This window comes from Kickxella alabastrina (assembly GCF_025024165.1).
Source record: "Kickxella alabastrina strain RSA 675 chromosome Unknown BX661scaffold_5, whole genome shotgun sequence".
Lineage (NCBI taxonomy): Eukaryota > Fungi > Kickxellomycota > Kickxellomycetes > Kickxellales > Kickxellaceae > Kickxella > Kickxella alabastrina.
This window is the reverse complement of record NW_026251476.1, coordinates 14,261-29,548: the sequence shown is the minus strand read 5'-3', so window position 1 is coordinate 29,548 and position 15,288 is coordinate 14,261. Positions and strand designations below refer to the sequence as shown.

At 47.8% G+C, this 15,288-nt stretch overlaps 6 protein-coding genes across 6 annotated transcripts; 4 read left to right on the top strand and 2 right to left on the bottom strand.

The window, feature by feature from the left end:
• Nucleotides 1-1,806: 1,806 nt before the first annotated feature.
• On the top strand, nt 1,807-3,044 carry BX661DRAFT_196770 (uncharacterized protein; the record flags this gene model as incomplete). The annotated part of the gene is made up of 3 exons (XM_051538073.1): nt 1,807-2,043; nt 2,568-2,840; nt 2,940-3,044. The coding sequence occupies 3 exons, from the start codon at nt 1,807-1,809 to the stop codon at nt 3,042-3,044; spliced, it is 615 nt and encodes a 204-aa protein (XP_051393269.1).
• A 71-nt stretch (nt 3,045-3,115) lies between these two features.
• Nucleotides 3,116-3,488, top strand: BX661DRAFT_178695 (uncharacterized protein; the record flags this gene model as incomplete). The annotated part of the gene is made up of 1 exon (XM_051534992.1): nt 3,116-3,488. A coding segment is annotated over exon 1 (301 nt), but the record flags the coding sequence as incomplete, so codon positions are not given.
• Nucleotides 3,489-7,075: 3,587 nt separating this feature from the next.
• On the bottom strand, nt 7,076-8,054 carry BX661DRAFT_178694 (proteasome component C11). Its single transcript, XM_051534991.1, has one exon. The coding sequence runs from the start codon at nt 7,884-7,886 to the stop codon at nt 7,293-7,295; it is 594 nt and encodes a 197-aa protein (XP_051393267.1). The 5' UTR covers nt 7,887-8,054; the 3' UTR covers nt 7,076-7,292.
• A 533-nt stretch (nt 8,055-8,587) lies between these two features.
• On the top strand, nt 8,588-9,756 carry BX661DRAFT_178693 (uncharacterized protein). Its single transcript, XM_051534990.1, has one exon. The coding sequence runs from the start codon at nt 8,708-8,710 to the stop codon at nt 9,632-9,634; it is 927 nt and encodes a 308-aa protein (XP_051393266.1). The 5' UTR covers nt 8,588-8,707; the 3' UTR covers nt 9,635-9,756.
• Nucleotides 9,757-11,989: 2,233 nt separating this feature from the next.
• Nucleotides 11,990-12,863, top strand: BX661DRAFT_178689 (uncharacterized protein). The gene has a single exon (XM_051534989.1). The coding sequence runs from the start codon at nt 12,269-12,271 to the stop codon at nt 12,584-12,586; it is 318 nt and encodes a 105-aa protein (XP_051393265.1). The 5' UTR covers nt 11,990-12,268; the 3' UTR covers nt 12,587-12,863.
• Nucleotides 12,800-14,608, bottom strand: BX661DRAFT_178688 (uncharacterized protein). Its single transcript, XM_051534988.1, has one exon. It carries the CDS (start codon nt 14,274-14,276, stop codon nt 13,023-13,025), a length of 1,254 nt encoding a protein of 417 aa, XP_051393264.1. The 5' UTR covers nt 14,277-14,608; the 3' UTR covers nt 12,800-13,022.
• Between the last annotated feature and the right edge of the window lie 680 nt (nt 14,609-15,288).

Below are 15,288 nucleotides of genomic sequence, written 5' to 3'. Positions count from 1 at the left end.
CTGAAGCGCTGTGGTGCTGGTGTCGTTCGGGAAGGATAGTTTTAGCCAGCCCCAGCCCTCGATCTCGTCGTTTGCATGGGCTATGTGCAGCGCGCTAATGGTCAGGGGCACTGAGGGGTCGTCTGCCGGTGCATGCAACCCAGTCAGTGTCCAGCGTCTGTTCCTGTATGTGATGTCCAGTTTGTCGTTCTTGCAGGCAATGGTGCTGTCATGCTGCCTCAGCCAGTCATTGCCGAGGATGATGTCTGTTGAGACAGGGAGCACAAGGCACTCGACGGGGATCACCAAGTCGTTAGTAAAACGGATGGGGACAGTGCAAGCCAGTGTGCAGTTCTGGTAGTGTGTGCCGTTTGCCAGGGAGATTGGTTGATACCTGTCCAGTGCACGGGTCGTCAGGTTTAATTTTTCTAGGGTTTTTTTGTTAATGATTGTGGCTTGGGAGCCGTTGTCTATCAGTGCATGTACTGTGGTGCCAAGCACAGTGGCGCAAGTGATGAGTTGGGGTGCCGGCGAGGTTTTAGGAGCAGCAGCTTTATTGTAGAGTGAGGGGTCGACTGCTAGCTCGGAAATAGTTAGAACTGGAGACTCGCTGTCCTTCAGTTCCTGGTCGCATTTGGGCGGTTCTTGGGACAGTGACGGAGAATGTGGTCCTGGCCACAGGCAAGGCATACGTTAGCCTTTGCACGTTCATTGTACTCGTCTAGTGTACAGAATTTGCTTACGCGGCTGTATGGTGGCAGTCCAGGGCGGCGGGGGGTGTTTAGTGCATCGACCTCCATGGCTATTCCAATATTCTTGTATACGTGGAAAAAGCTCTGTGCCCGGGTCACAAGATCCACAAACTTCACTGTGTCCTTGGGTGCAAGGTTGGCCACCAGTTTATCCATGACATCCAAGGGGAGCTTGTCTGAGAAGAAGAGTGCTGTATATTCATCCTCCAGCTTCATCCCAAGGAGGATGACATATGTCTTGAATTGGTCGACGTACTGGTCAAGTTCAGCAAGGTTTGTTGGTGCTTTGAGTGCACGGAAACGGCGCCAGACATCTAGTCGAGTGGCGGCGCTAACATATGACTCCAGCAGGAAGTCACGCAGGGCATCCATGTCCTCATTTCTTCGGCCATTCTTGGTTGCCCATTCCTTGAACTCGACACGTTTTTCTATGGGGATCTTGCGGCAGGCAATGCGGACCCACAGTTTGGTCTCCACCTGTTCATCTGTCAGGATAGACTTTATGTTGTCTACCCACTGGCCCACCTTGAATTGGGCGTTTTGGTCATCCCTGTCATTAGGGAGAAGCATTGGGAGCATGTCGCCAATGTTCCTCTCCATGCTCATCTCCTCATTGCGGAGGCGCATGGCCCTGAAGGCCTGTTCAGTATCAGTCTTGGTGTCAGTCATGTCGGTCTGGTCTGTTTGGTAGTTGGGTGAGGAAGCGCTCAGAGTTAAAAATTCGAAATATGGAGGTGCTACCAAATGTAATAAAACTTATTCGTACTAACTAATTTTATTAAAAATCCACTATAAGGGAGCTTCAAGAGCCCCGCTTATCTATTCGAAACTATCGCTTGTGAAAATAGAAATCGTGATCGTAAACAATCACAATTTTAAACAATCGCAAATTCCCAATTGCAATTGTCACGTGACATCGCAATAATTGATGTCACAATTGGTGTATTTACAATGTTTTTCTTTAATTATTTATTTACTTTTGTCTCAAGCTTTTCTATTGCAATGGCGCTTGAAAAAAATTGCTTTACTGAGCTTGAGATTTTTCAGCTGAGAGCACTTTGTATCGCCCAATCAAATGAAAGGACCCTTGGTGAGTTTATTGCTACAGTCAACTCTGGTTACCACAATAGACGCTCTGATAAAAGATGTGGAGACCAACGCTGAGCGACACCAGTTTATTACTAAAGTGGGAAAGCTTACCGACAAGCTTGACGACCCAGCTAGTAGGCACACGGAGATGGTTCCAAATGGATTAACGGCATTTGAAGTTGCTAATCTCAGGTGCGCGGGTGACTTCGACTCTACGTCATTTGTGATCACATGGGGTTTATGCAGATGAATGAGAACTACGACATCAAAAGACTACATACTGTTGCGCCTATCGGCCCATGAAGTGATGAACAGGTTTTCTTTTTATCATAAAATTTGGACCGTATCAGATTTACCACGCACTGCTTTTGTAGTTCAAGAAACGTGGAGGAAAAAAGGTGACCGCAAGCAAAACGATATGATAGCAAAACTAGTCACGTTTTGACACACTCGGGTTTTCCATTCCAATCAAGGAAAACTTGTGGATGGCGCAACGGATTTTGTCTGAAATTGTGAGGGATAAGCAGTCTGCAGATGATATAAATGCTTAGTAAGCACGTATGATTTTAATCATGATAACTGTAGTGGTTATATTATAAAAATCACTCACTCACCATTATTTTTGATAAATTGTTTATTTTTATATTTTACTAGCAATGCCACAAAAGAGGAGCTCCCTACACTTGGTAAAACTTTTCCTGTAGCATCTAGATTGTCACAAAAAAGAATGCACTGAGGTAGTTTGAGGGCTTGGTTGGAAAGTCATTCAGTAATAACGAGGTCATTACTGATGACGAGTGGAAGGTACAAGTGTTTTGGCGCAATATCCCTAATTCCAACAAGGTCAGCCAGCCGACTAGTGGCGTAATTTGCGTGAAGCAGATCAATATCGAGCAGGCCGACAGCAGACTTGTTTATAATTTAGTTGGATCCGCTAGCAACAATCCCAATGGTGACAGGTCTGACAGCGATAGGCCCGATAATGATGCGTCTGATGACGATGGGTTTGCCATTGCTGATGTGAAGCCTATTGGTGAATGCGCTTCTGATACTTGCACTGCACCCACTACAAAATTGTCTGCCTTTTGTTATATTAGTTGGTCCTCTGTGGCAAACAAGGCCAAGAAGCTTTACCAGAACCTGCTGTCTAAGCACACAAAAACCGCTGACACAGATCACCTTCAGCAAGTGTATATGGTCATTATTAGGGATGGAGTTAATTGAATCTTTGAGGACAGCTTTTTAGGATTATTGTGGCCATGGTTGTGGTCATTAATCTCTGCAAACAATTTGTGAACCATGTCAACAAGCGCCACACAGCTATTGATTCACCGTCTGTTGCCATACCTGTTGGTGGAATCAACGGGCCGTCGCCGATGCCTACATGCCCTGTCGATTGCAATGACATTAGTGCCCACTCTATTCAGTTTTTTTCCTGCGCTCACAGTTGCATTGAAACCCTTGAGCTTTTTTTACTTGCCCAGCAGAGATAACTTCATGTTGCACACAAGCGTGGCAGGCCTACAAATAATGCTGCCGCTGCCCATGTGGCTTCTCCTTCTCCTCCTCCTACACACAAACGCGGTTGACCCAACAATAACATAATTGATCATGCGACTCCATCTAAACATGTGGTTAAATGCAGCCATGGCAGACCCAGAAAGGACGCCGCTTCTGCCAGTTCAGCTACTTCTACTTCTATCTCTTTATTTATTTTTGAGACCAGTCGGGGGTTAGGTAAACCCAAAAAAAATTTCTGCCTCCAAGTAATTTGCTAACTCTGCCACAACGCTCCCACAGGACAGCAAACAGCTACAGTTTTCAAGCAACGAGCATGCCTGCTATTTTTATTTGTAATGTGATACTCTTAAAATTAAATTATACTATATATATCTATGACTATATTATAAAAAGCACTCAATGGTGTGAGTTTTGAGCAATTACAGAAATTAAAATAAAGCCGCCGGCTGTTTGCTAATAATCTTTATCTTATTGATGCCATGCCTAAATGTCTGCACAATCAATATGCACTAAACACAATATTAAAATATTAAAATCGCTATTAATATGCATTCTACGCAGTACTCAGTGCTCAGTATAAGAAAAAGCCTATCATTAATATTGATGCTCACACATTGCCAAATAGCAAGAAATAAACTGCTTGGGCAGCCGTGCAGTGCAGTTTTGGCTGGTATAATAGCGTGGACTAAAAAAATGAAAAAAAGCAAATTCATATTTTTAATCGCACTGAACGCATAAAATGTGGAAGTTGAACTTTGAAAAAGCTTTATTTTCTCACGCGTGGCCTGTTGAGCTGGTCTACAAGTTGATCTAAAAAAGGTACACGCACGCGCTTATCTTTTCCCTACAAAGTGTTATTGATATTATTTTCCTTTAAAAACGGCATCAGATTACCGACGGTCGGATTCAAGTTCCAATATATATTTAAGTCGTCTTTTGCAAACGAAAACCAGGTACACTTTTTAAATAAATTGCACATGGTATGAGTAGGCTAAACTTTATGTTAATTAAATGATATTATATAGTCGTAGGCAAGAAAAATATGGATTGTGGAATGTGGAATGAAAATGCTGAAACTGAAGGATGGGGTTGAGAGGCCTCATTTGATACAAGAATATGCGGCTTGTCCCCGGTGATTGATTAATGAATCAATCGCTAGTTAATTCCCAACTCAGATATATGGGAGTATTGCATACGAGCAATATAAATAGTAGAGTAATACAAATGATTGATGCAGTTACTCTTTAGCTTTCTTTTAGTTTATCATAATAAATATTTTTTTATCGCAACACCTCATTTAAATAGGCTGGCGGGTATTGTTTTTTTGGCTTGAAGTGCACAAGTGTTCTGTTGTGCTGAGCTACATCTCTTGCTACAATTTAACGATATGCCTATCATGTAAAATTAAAAAACATTTTATAGAAACACAAAAAAGCATCTAATACTCCTTTTAACCACTGGGTTTTACACTGGTATATCTATTAAAGCTACGACCGTCTGGTTAATTTTTCTCAACCGTTGACTGAAAAATATTAAAGAGGGTCATCGTATGAACAAATAAAATGAGAAATACTCCACATTTGCGTGCGCTTTTACTTTGTGAAATGAGTTTAATGGATAGAGTAAATATTGAATGAGCAGACTAATATTTTTATTTCTGGCCTTAAATGTGTGCTGAAAAAAGATGTGGGTTCTTGCGTGGCGGATATTGGCACACCTTGCATATCACAATGGGGTTTGACTTTGCTACAAGCTGCAGTATGACTGTCGTGCTCTATAAAAATGTGGGTCTAAATTATTATATTTAAGTATCAAAAATTACTTAAGGAATTGAAAAGGGGGCAGCGCTGTGTGGGCAGAACTGTAAACAGCATGGTATTCCTTGATGTCAGCCAGCAATAACAGAAATGTGTATAGCGGCCATGATGACGATCTTGATTCTTGAAAAGGGAAGATAATGGCTTGGAATGTGTGCTGGGCACCATAACGATGAATGGCTCAAACCAAGTCGGCAGACGCCAATTTAGCACATTTGTCATATGCATCTTTCGACAAGAGCACAGTTGTAATAATCATGGTTTTGTCTGCAACGGCGATGTGGAAGACTGCTCCGATAAAGAGTAATGGTCTATGCAAGATGCTCGAGAAGTAGGGATTGAGTGCTTTTGTTCGATGAGTATTTCATCTCGAGCTGGTGCCTGATCTGCTATTCTGAGCTAAATTCTTTTTTAGAAGAAAGCCTCCAATAAAAAGGGGCGACAACAGCAAGATCAGCAATGCTTTTGGGAGTGTGCTTGGGCATGCTGCGCTGCAACAATTTTTCCGCAAGGTGGCGCAGTAGACAATCAGTCTTAATCGTTAACTCTAATTTTTGTCTTACTTTTCTATATTTCGCATAATAAATCTATTTTCTCTCGCTGCAACAATTTTGCCCACCTTGGCCTATTTCGTTCTAATTTTTCGATATCGCATGGAATGCTGTTGATGCGAAGGAGGATATTGTGTATCGGTACTGAGGCCATGGCATTGCTGTCTATCTGAATATGCGGCTGGTTTACATGATCCTTTTCCACTTTTACGGGGTTCCTTTTAAATTTGACTATTCATTAAAGTTTTAATAAACTATGTTAAAAAGTAAGCTTGATAATAAAAATGTATTATCCAAGCGCATTATTGATATCAAAAATGTTGTAGCTACGCTGTATGACCTTGTCCTTCCAACCCTCTCTTTTTATCAAAGTTCGCCTTACAGTACACATGCAAGCATATCGTGTAACAAGCAGTGTAATTCATTGTTAACACGATACTACTCAGATTTCTGGCCTTCTGCTACCTCTTGCAGCTTGTTTCGTCTCTGATAATTCAGACCCATTGGTCGAAGAGAAACAATCAAGTCTACACTGCCGCACGTTAGTCCCGAAACTGCTTCGCCTCCATCTACAACAGGGAGATGCAGCACAATTCCACCTAAATATTGTTGTCCATCTTGTGCTTCGCACCCCACTTCTAATTTACTTGTGTATCGTTGGTCTCCGCGGCCAGTCAATCGGTGTACTCCTTTAACAAAATGCCGTCAATCTGAGTATTAGCCCAGGTATTTTAAGAAACAGTATATTTCAGCGCGCAGTCAATTAACGCTGTTTGCAGTTTACCACGCAACGGTTGTTTATTATAACTTGTACCCGTAGCTAGTAAATAATTCAATTCTTAATGTTTTTCCATCTGTAGTTTAATACGTTTTTATTATATACAAAACAAAGCTATAAACAGGTCGCGGCTTGCAATTTTAGTCCTATATCGATTAAAGCGTTAAAATTCAAGTTAGTGCAAATGCAATTTTATGTGGGTGCATATAAAAAGGTACGTTTTTACGTTTTGTTCTCAGAAAAAAATTCGGTAGAAAGTGGTCTTCGTCATTAGACCATCCAGCCTCAGAAAGAGGGTGGAGGAATAAATAAAGTCAAATGCCTAAATCATCATTGGAAACAAAAAACACAGAATAAGGTGTACTCGCAGGGTGAAAATAAATCTAAACGTACCAATTAGACTAAAAATGCTGCCACAGGAATTATAAATAAAAAATAGCATAAACACTTGATAGAGAAGAAGAAAGACTGAGGTGCTCAACACGGGTCAGGACCAGTTTTTATACGACGCGGAAACAGAACAATTCGTGTTGAATCACAACGAGTGAAAAATTTTCAACCCCAACATTTTCATGTTATTATTTTTGCTCTAAAGATTGCAGATCCTAATTGATCGCAGGATTTGATTTTTATTAATCTAGGAATAAACACTTGCTCAGATCACGCGATGCGGCAATGACGAAGTCTGCGTGGCCGTTGGTTGTGCGGGACCCATGGTTTTGAATAACTGGATTCATGGTATTTGTATAAGAGCCAAAGGGAAAAAGAAAAAAGTGAAATGAAAAGGCTGAGTAGGGCGCCCGCATTAAATGTCGGCTACTGCGTATTCGCGTGTGCCGCTCTGGTCTATGACCTTGATGGTGAAATCGGGAAAGTCCACTATGAAGCGCTCCTTCAGGACGGCAAAGCACTTTTTGATAATGACAAAGGCCTGCTCAAGCGTAATATTTTGCGTGTACTCGCGGTCCATAACAGCGTACAAAAAGTACGCGCAATACCCATGTGCCGCATACGGAACTTTGGCCATGGCAGCCAGGTAGTCAATCCAATAAAGTGAGGCCTCGCCCGAGTTCCGATCAACGCCAGCAACCAGCAGGTTGACCTGATACGGCTTGCGCGAGCGTAAAGCTGTGGCCAGCTCGTTGCGAATAAAGTTGGCTGTCTCGCTCGGCGCCATGTCCTGCGAGTTGCGCACGCTGTAAAGTCTGACGTTGCCCTGGATGTACTCGGCAAAGTTTGACGTGTCTCCGGCCTCGCCGGTGACAGACATGAGTGTGTGTGACGACAGCCTGCATGTCTTGTCCTGGTTGTTTTTCATTCTGACAATCGAGTGGACAATCGCCTTGTCAGTCACTGAAACGACGAAATCCCGGCCGGTGATGGCAAACTGAGCGTCCATATTATTTTGTATTTAAGGGTGGATTTGAAAAAAGTATGTTTGAAAGAGACAAAATACCAGAAAGTGAATTGAAGTGTGTTTAAATTACAAAAGCAGAAAATGGTTTTATGCAATCGTCATGACAAACACATAATTGGGCTCATTCGGCATTATTTTGCGCACAGCATACGTAAGCCCTCTTTTTGTTTATTTCTGCCCTACCAAATCCACTGCAAAATGGGGACAGTCATATCGACTAAAATCACTGATCCGATTAGCATGGATTAACTCAAATTATCTTGCTTTCTTCGTGTAAAGTTGGTCGGAGGTCGCCGCTCAGTAAATGTCTCAGTGCTCACACTTGGCACGGAGTGGCAGCCTGTTTTGAGCGTCGCATCCAGTATTGTCCTGCTTAATATTGCCTAGCAGCCGAGGCCAGAGTCTTTCAATATCACAAAAAAGCAAAACGAGCAGAGATAGGTGTGCAAAGTGCCTAGGCACTGATGTGCAGATGTGAGCTTCGTGATCCACACAGACCAGCAAATTTGTTTACTTTGGTCGGCCAGTTACCATTTATTCTTTTATTTTTTTGCATCCCAACACCAGAACCAAAAGTGAGAAACATCGTCCATGGATATCTGCAGCTAAAATAACAAAACAGTTTCAAAGTTAAATATGATCGTCGTAACTGTGAAATTGTAAGATTTTCATATTCTATTACCGTTCAGATGTAGCACATTGTACTTAGCTTAAAACGAACCAACTCAACTTTGACAGTTTTTTGTTTCCAACAGCATCATCTGTATAAAAATGCGCTCATTCCCGCCGCCATTTCAAATTAAATGCCATTATCAAACACAGCTCTCATATCCACATCCCTATTTTGCTTGATTCACGCAGAAAAACAAATTTCATATTCTCAACACAGAAATACCACCGGATCATTTCAAACATCAATAATAATGCGCTTCGCCATCTCCCTCGCCATTGTTGCTGCATTCTCCGCCCAGGCTGTGCTTGCCAACGGCTCCGCTAACGCCTCCAACACTAGCGCAGTTTCTTCCGCTTCGTCGACTGCCTCCGCCTCGCATTCCTCTTCCGCCTCGCACTCGGCGTCCAAGAACTCTGCTTTGGCTGCTGTTGAGACCACCTCTGCTGTCGAGACCACCTCTGCTGCCGAGGCCACTTCCGCCGCTTCTACCAGCGGCTCGTCTGCTGCCTCGGGATCTCACCAGTCAAATGCCAATGATCTGTCGCACAAGTCCAGCCAAGCTAACTCTGGCGAAAATGCTGGTTACAACGAAGACGCGTCTAGCAGTTGCAGTAGCGACGTCGCTTACGATGAAGCCTCGTCATCTGCTCCCTACGCTGATTCCAACGATTATGGAAACGCCGAAGAGGGTGACTACTACGAAACCGTTGCCGAGTCCAATGACTATGAGTCCGCAACTGAGGGCGGCTATTACGAGTCTACACCTGAGGGCGACTATTATGAGACCGAGGTTGAGGGTGATTACTACGAGAACACTGGTAATAACAACTACGATGATAATACTACCATTGTGCAGCTCATTGGCACTGATCCCGTCATGACTCTGAACGACGGAAACCCTGTAGCCACCGTCGGCACTTGCCCTGACTATACGATCACGATCACTAACCAAGTCTTTGCTACTCTCACGACTACCTTTACGCCATCGTTGCTGGCCATCCCCGCTAGCACGCCTGTCAATGGCGCCGGAGCCCAGAACCTCAACTACTACTACTAAATATTGACCAACCGCCCAGCGTCGGCTTGCCCGGATGCAGGGAATTCTGTTATTTTGCTACCCATTAATACTGCTGTTTGGTTTGGTACCACACCTCCCCATCTTATTCTACACAATTTTTCTTTCTTTCCTATTTTCTTTCAGTCAAATGTCAATGTCAATGTCAATAATTAATTGTAAAAATAATTCCTGATAATATTTCTATATTCATTTTTTTGCTGTATTGCAATGTTTCTCAGAAAAACACTTTGAAACGGGGCAACAGTAGAAAAGTGGGCAGGGTTTCGTTGCATTACTTCTCTATAGAATTTTTGTTTGGTCAGGGAATATAAAAGTGGAGTACTAAATTTCCATTTCTCCTCGCATATCCCCCACTTTATCCCCACTCCACTCCCAATAGTGAGGTTATATTATATTTTCATATTATTTATCAAATATACACATACACACGCTCCGACACAAAATATAATAAACCCTGCGTATTTGCGACACAACTCGAGGGGGGCTAATATGACAAATTGCGAATCGCAAATTGTTTTGCTATTTTCGCAGAGTGGGGGGTGTTTGTGCGCTCAGAAAAACTGACAGCCATGGTGGGGATTTCTCGTGAGATTTTGACAACAGACGATTTCAACACCGAGGTATAAATAGCAAATGCCGCGGTAGGTTGTGCAAATAAATAACCACCATTACAAGTGTTATTCCTCACTGATCTATATTTCACATAATCTTTCAATTGCATTTGCAACATCGCAATAGTTTCCATCACATCCTGTTACACATCTCGCTGAACATTTATAAATTCTCAGCAGAATAACCTCTCACAATAATACTAATATCACCAGCCTGAAAAGCAAATAGCTACTCTAACTATTAAAATGCGTCAGGTTCTGTCCATTTCTCTGTTCTTTGCTGTGCTCGCAAGCGCCGCCCCAGCGACCTATGGCTACTATCCCGCTGATGCTCAGGTTAAAACTGAGGTTCCAGCCTACAGCGTCCAGAAGGCCACTCATGGCTATTCGTCGGATCCCGCTCCCGCCCCTTACGCAGCCCCTGCCCCCAAGCATGCTGTATACAAGGCTCCGGCTCCCGCTCCCGCTTCATACGCGGCTCCCGCCCCTGCCTCGTACGCGGCTCCGGCTCCTGCCTCGTACGCGGCTCCGGCTCCTGCCTCGTACGCGGCTCCGGCTCCTGCCTCGTACGCGGCTCCGGCTCCTGCCTCGTACGCGGCTCCGGCTCCTGCCTCGTACGCGGCTCCGGCTCCTGCCTCGTACGTGGCTCCGGCTCCTGCCTCGTACGCGGCTCCGGCTCCTGCCTCGTACGTGGCTCCGGCTCCTGCCTCGTACGCGGCTCCCGCCCATGCTTCGTACGCGGCTCCCGCCCATGCTTCGTACGCGGCTCCCGCCCATGCTTCGTACGCGGCTCCCGCCCATGCTTCGTACGCGGCTCCCACCCCTGCTTCATACGCGGCTCCCGCCCCTGCTTCGTACGCGGCTCCCACCCCTGCTTCATACGCGGCTCCCGCCCCTGCTTCGTACGCGGCTCCCACCCCTGCTTCGGCTCCCTATAAGGTGTCCGTACCTGCTCCTGTTGAGCCTACTATTGCTGGTGATGAGTACGACTCTGCTCCCGCCTACGATGCCCAGCCTGAGTACAGCGCCGCTTCCACTTCAGAGAGCAAGCCCGCCTACAAGCCCGCCCACAGCTGTAGCTCCAGCAAGCCCAAGCCCGCTCCCTATGCTGCTCCGGCTCCTGCCCCTGCTTCCGCGCCTGCTCACTACAAGGAGTCCAACTCGCAGGTCGACTCCGAGACTGCAGCATTTGTTTACCCTGCCAATGACTACAAGATCAATGGTGGCTACGAAGGCGACAACAACAAGAGCACTGCCAATGGCTATTCTGGCAAAAGCGGCGCCAGCTCTCAGGAGCACGCAGGTGTGCCCGCTTACATTGCCGCTCCTATTGGTGGCTATTCGAGCTCTTCGGCAGCCGGATACTCCAGCACTTCTGCTGCAGAGTATGGTGGCTCTGCGGAGGCTGTCTACTACTCAACCAGCACTGTAATCTTCACGAGCATCATTTATGACACCGAGTATGTCCTACCTACCTACGAGAGCAGCGCCAGTTACTCCACCCAGAACGCGTACTCCGCCGCCCCTGCCTCGTACGCGGCTCCGACTCCCACTCCTGCCTCGTACGCGGCTCCGGCCCCTGCTTCGTATGCGGCTCCGGCCCCTGCTTCGTATGTGGCTCCGGCCCCTGCTTCGTATGCGGCTCCGGCCCCTGCTTCGTATGCGGCTCCGGCCCCTGCTTCGTATGTGGCTCCGGCCCCTGCTTCGTATGCGGCTCCAGCCCCTGCTTCGTATGTGGCTCCGGCCCATGCTTCGTATGCGGCTCCGGCCCATGCCTCGTACGCGGCTCCCGCCCCTGCCTCGTACGTGGCTCCGGCCCATGCACCCGCCACTGCTTGCTCCAGCGCTGCCCCGGCTCCCATCTACATCACCAATGTCCCTGCTCCGGCCCCCACTCACTCCAGCGCCTCATCCGCTGGCTACTCTTCGTGCTCCAGCAGCAAGGATGCGTCCTCCTCGACTATCGACTATGAGATTCAGCTGACCGCCACTCTGCACATCAATGCCGTCCAGGCAATCCATTCGGCCTACGAGACCAACTCCATCGAAGAGGAGTACTCGAGCTCCGTCGCCGGATACTCTTCCAGCTCCACCGCAGGTTGCTTGTCCAGCGCTTCCGCTGAATACGCCTCGAGCTCTGCCGCAGGCTACTCAAGCTCCGCTGCCCCCGCTGCTAGCTGCTCTTCCAGCGCTGCCGCATACTATCCTTCCAGCTATGATGCCCTCGCCCCTACCAGCTACGCCTCAAGCTCTGCCACTGGTTACTATTCCAGCGCTGCCCCGGCACCCACCACCTCCGCCGATGAGTACAGCACCGTGAACTACGTCGTGGCCAGCATCGTGTACGACAAGAATCAGGATTCGTACGATGAGGACGCTGTGTACAACGATAAGTACGTTGGCAAGAGCGAGGCCGACAAGAAGGTCGAGCACGTCATCTACAAGTCGATCGGCCGCCTGTAAACTTCAGTGTCTGCAAGCCCAAATTATTATTTTTATGTGGCGGTTTCCATGTCTCATAAAATTTTCAATATTCAATATTCAATATCAATATCATTTTTACATCTTAAAATGCACAAGCGGGTAATAACTTGAACATAATTTCATATTGCCAAAGCGCAAAACAAAATGAGCAGAACAAAATGTCACCAGTATCTCCTCACTTCTCACTCCAGTTAATACTGGTAATAGTTATCTGCGCCCTCACCCTCGTTCTCGGATCCATGGATGATGCGCTGGATAGGGTCATCGCTGATCTATTTGGAAGACTTCTTGGCAGACTTCTTTTTGGCTGCGCCCTTCTTGCTGACCGACACTGCCTGGATTGCTGGCGACGCACCACTCGAGCTTGTTGAAATCGGGGGACTGCTGCTTCCACTCACAGTGTTGGCCGCTGCACTACTTTCACCACTGGCATCCTTGTAGGTTGCAAACTGGCTGATTGACAACGCATGCGCACTGAGGCTTTTGATTGCATTGTCATTGCCGTCCAATGTCTTTGGAACAAACGCCTGGGAGCTAGCAGCGGAGCTAATATTAGAGCTCAAGCCAATTCGGGGGGTCATTGAGCCTACGCCAAAGGCCGGGCGGCTAAGCTTGCCACCAAAGGCGTCGACAGGTATCTGGCTTGCGGAAGAAAAGGCGTTAGGGAGCCCCTTGCTACCAGGTGCGTTCCCACCACTACCCAGGCCGGCGGGTCTGAGTATGCCGCTGTTGTTGCCAAAATATTTGCCCAAAACACCGGCCTTGAAAGGCGACGGTTTTAAGTATTCTGACTTGCTGGTGTCGTCGTTAATATTTGCAGATTCAATGGCAGAGCTGGTCTCCTGCAGAGTTGCCTCGTCAATGTCAGCCGCTATGGTACCAAGGTCGAAAGAGTCGGTAAGGTCGGCCTTGTCAAGGGCGGCCTCCTGGCTGCTAAAAATTGGCTCTATCGCCGCACTCACAGGACGTGACAGCATCTCAAAGCCATCAGTCGTCTGGGAATCGGCATGCTGCTGCTCTTCGTCAACAGGCGACCCAGGCTGATTCAATTCGAGTTCGGCATCTGAAACAGTGGCGGTCACCGGGGCTTGGCCAGCTGTGAAGTTGGTTTCAGCGGCTTTTGACTCAGCGTTAACAGTCCCAGTATTAGAGGCAGAAGTGCTATTAAGGGCCTGGGATACGACGCTTTCTACAGCCGCACCCTCATCATCATTATCAAGGCCACTGCTGACAATATCATCCTTGCTTTCAGAGCCCGACACATGCTGGCCGACATGCACAAACCCATCAGAGTCGTTGCCGTTGTAGTGGGCGCCTGCAGTATCGTCGGCAGTGTCCGGGTTGTGGTCCCTGCTGCCTGAAGTGCTAGAGCGAGTGATGTTCTCAATATCGGAATCCGAGATTTCCAAAGCAGGCTCGTACTCTTCATGCAGTGAGCCCCCATAAACAGACACAGCGTCGTCAGTACCAGCATTGACCCCCGAAACACCTCTATCAGTATATGGCTCTCCGTCAGTAAAATCCATCGCAGCTTTGGCCACCTCCGCATAAGAATGGTCAGTAACATCAGTGTTGTCGCCAGAAGCAGCCTTAGTGTTGCCCTCAGCCTCAGCAGCAGCATCGGCCTCAGTATCAACAACAACGTCGGTCTCAGTATCGGCAACAGTCTCAATATCGGCGACAGCCTCGACATCGGCACCAGCCTCGACATCGGCGACAGCCTCGACATCGGCGACAGCCTCGACATCGGCGACAGCCTCGACATCGGCGACAGCCTCGACATCGGCGACAGCCTCGACATCGGCACCAGCCTCGACATCGGCGACAGCCTCGACATCGGCACCAGCCTCGACATCGGCGACAGCCTCGACATCGGCACCAGCCTCGACATCGGCGACAGCCTCGACATCGGCACCAGCCTCGACATCGGCGACAGCCTCGACATCGGCACCAGCCTCGACATCGGCGACAGCCTCGACATCGGCGACAGCCTCGACATCGGCACCAGCCTCGACATCGGCGCCAGCCTCGACATCGGCGCCAGCCTCGACATCGGCGACAGCCTCGACATCGGCGACAGCCTCGACATCGGCGACAGCCTCGACATCGGCGACAGCCTCGACATCGGCGACAGCCTCGACATCGGCGACAGCCTCGACATCGGCGACAGCCTCGACATCGGCGACAGCCTCGACATCGGCAGCGGGCTCGACATCGGCGACAGCCTCGACATCGGCACCAGCCTCGACATCGGCAGCGGGCTCGACATCGGCGACAGCCTCGACATCGGCAGCGGGCTCGACATCGGCGACAGCCTCGACATCGGCAGCGGGCTCAATATCGGCGACAGCCTCGACATCAGCAGCGGGCTCGACATCGGTAATAGCCTCGACATCAGCAACAGCGCCGACCTCAGTATTGACAACAACTTCGACATCAGCAACGGCCTCGGCGGCAGCCTCAGCGTCACTATCAAGCTGAGAACCCTCTTGGTCTGTAGGCTCTGTAACACCCTGTGTCGCTGATGTCTCCACAGCC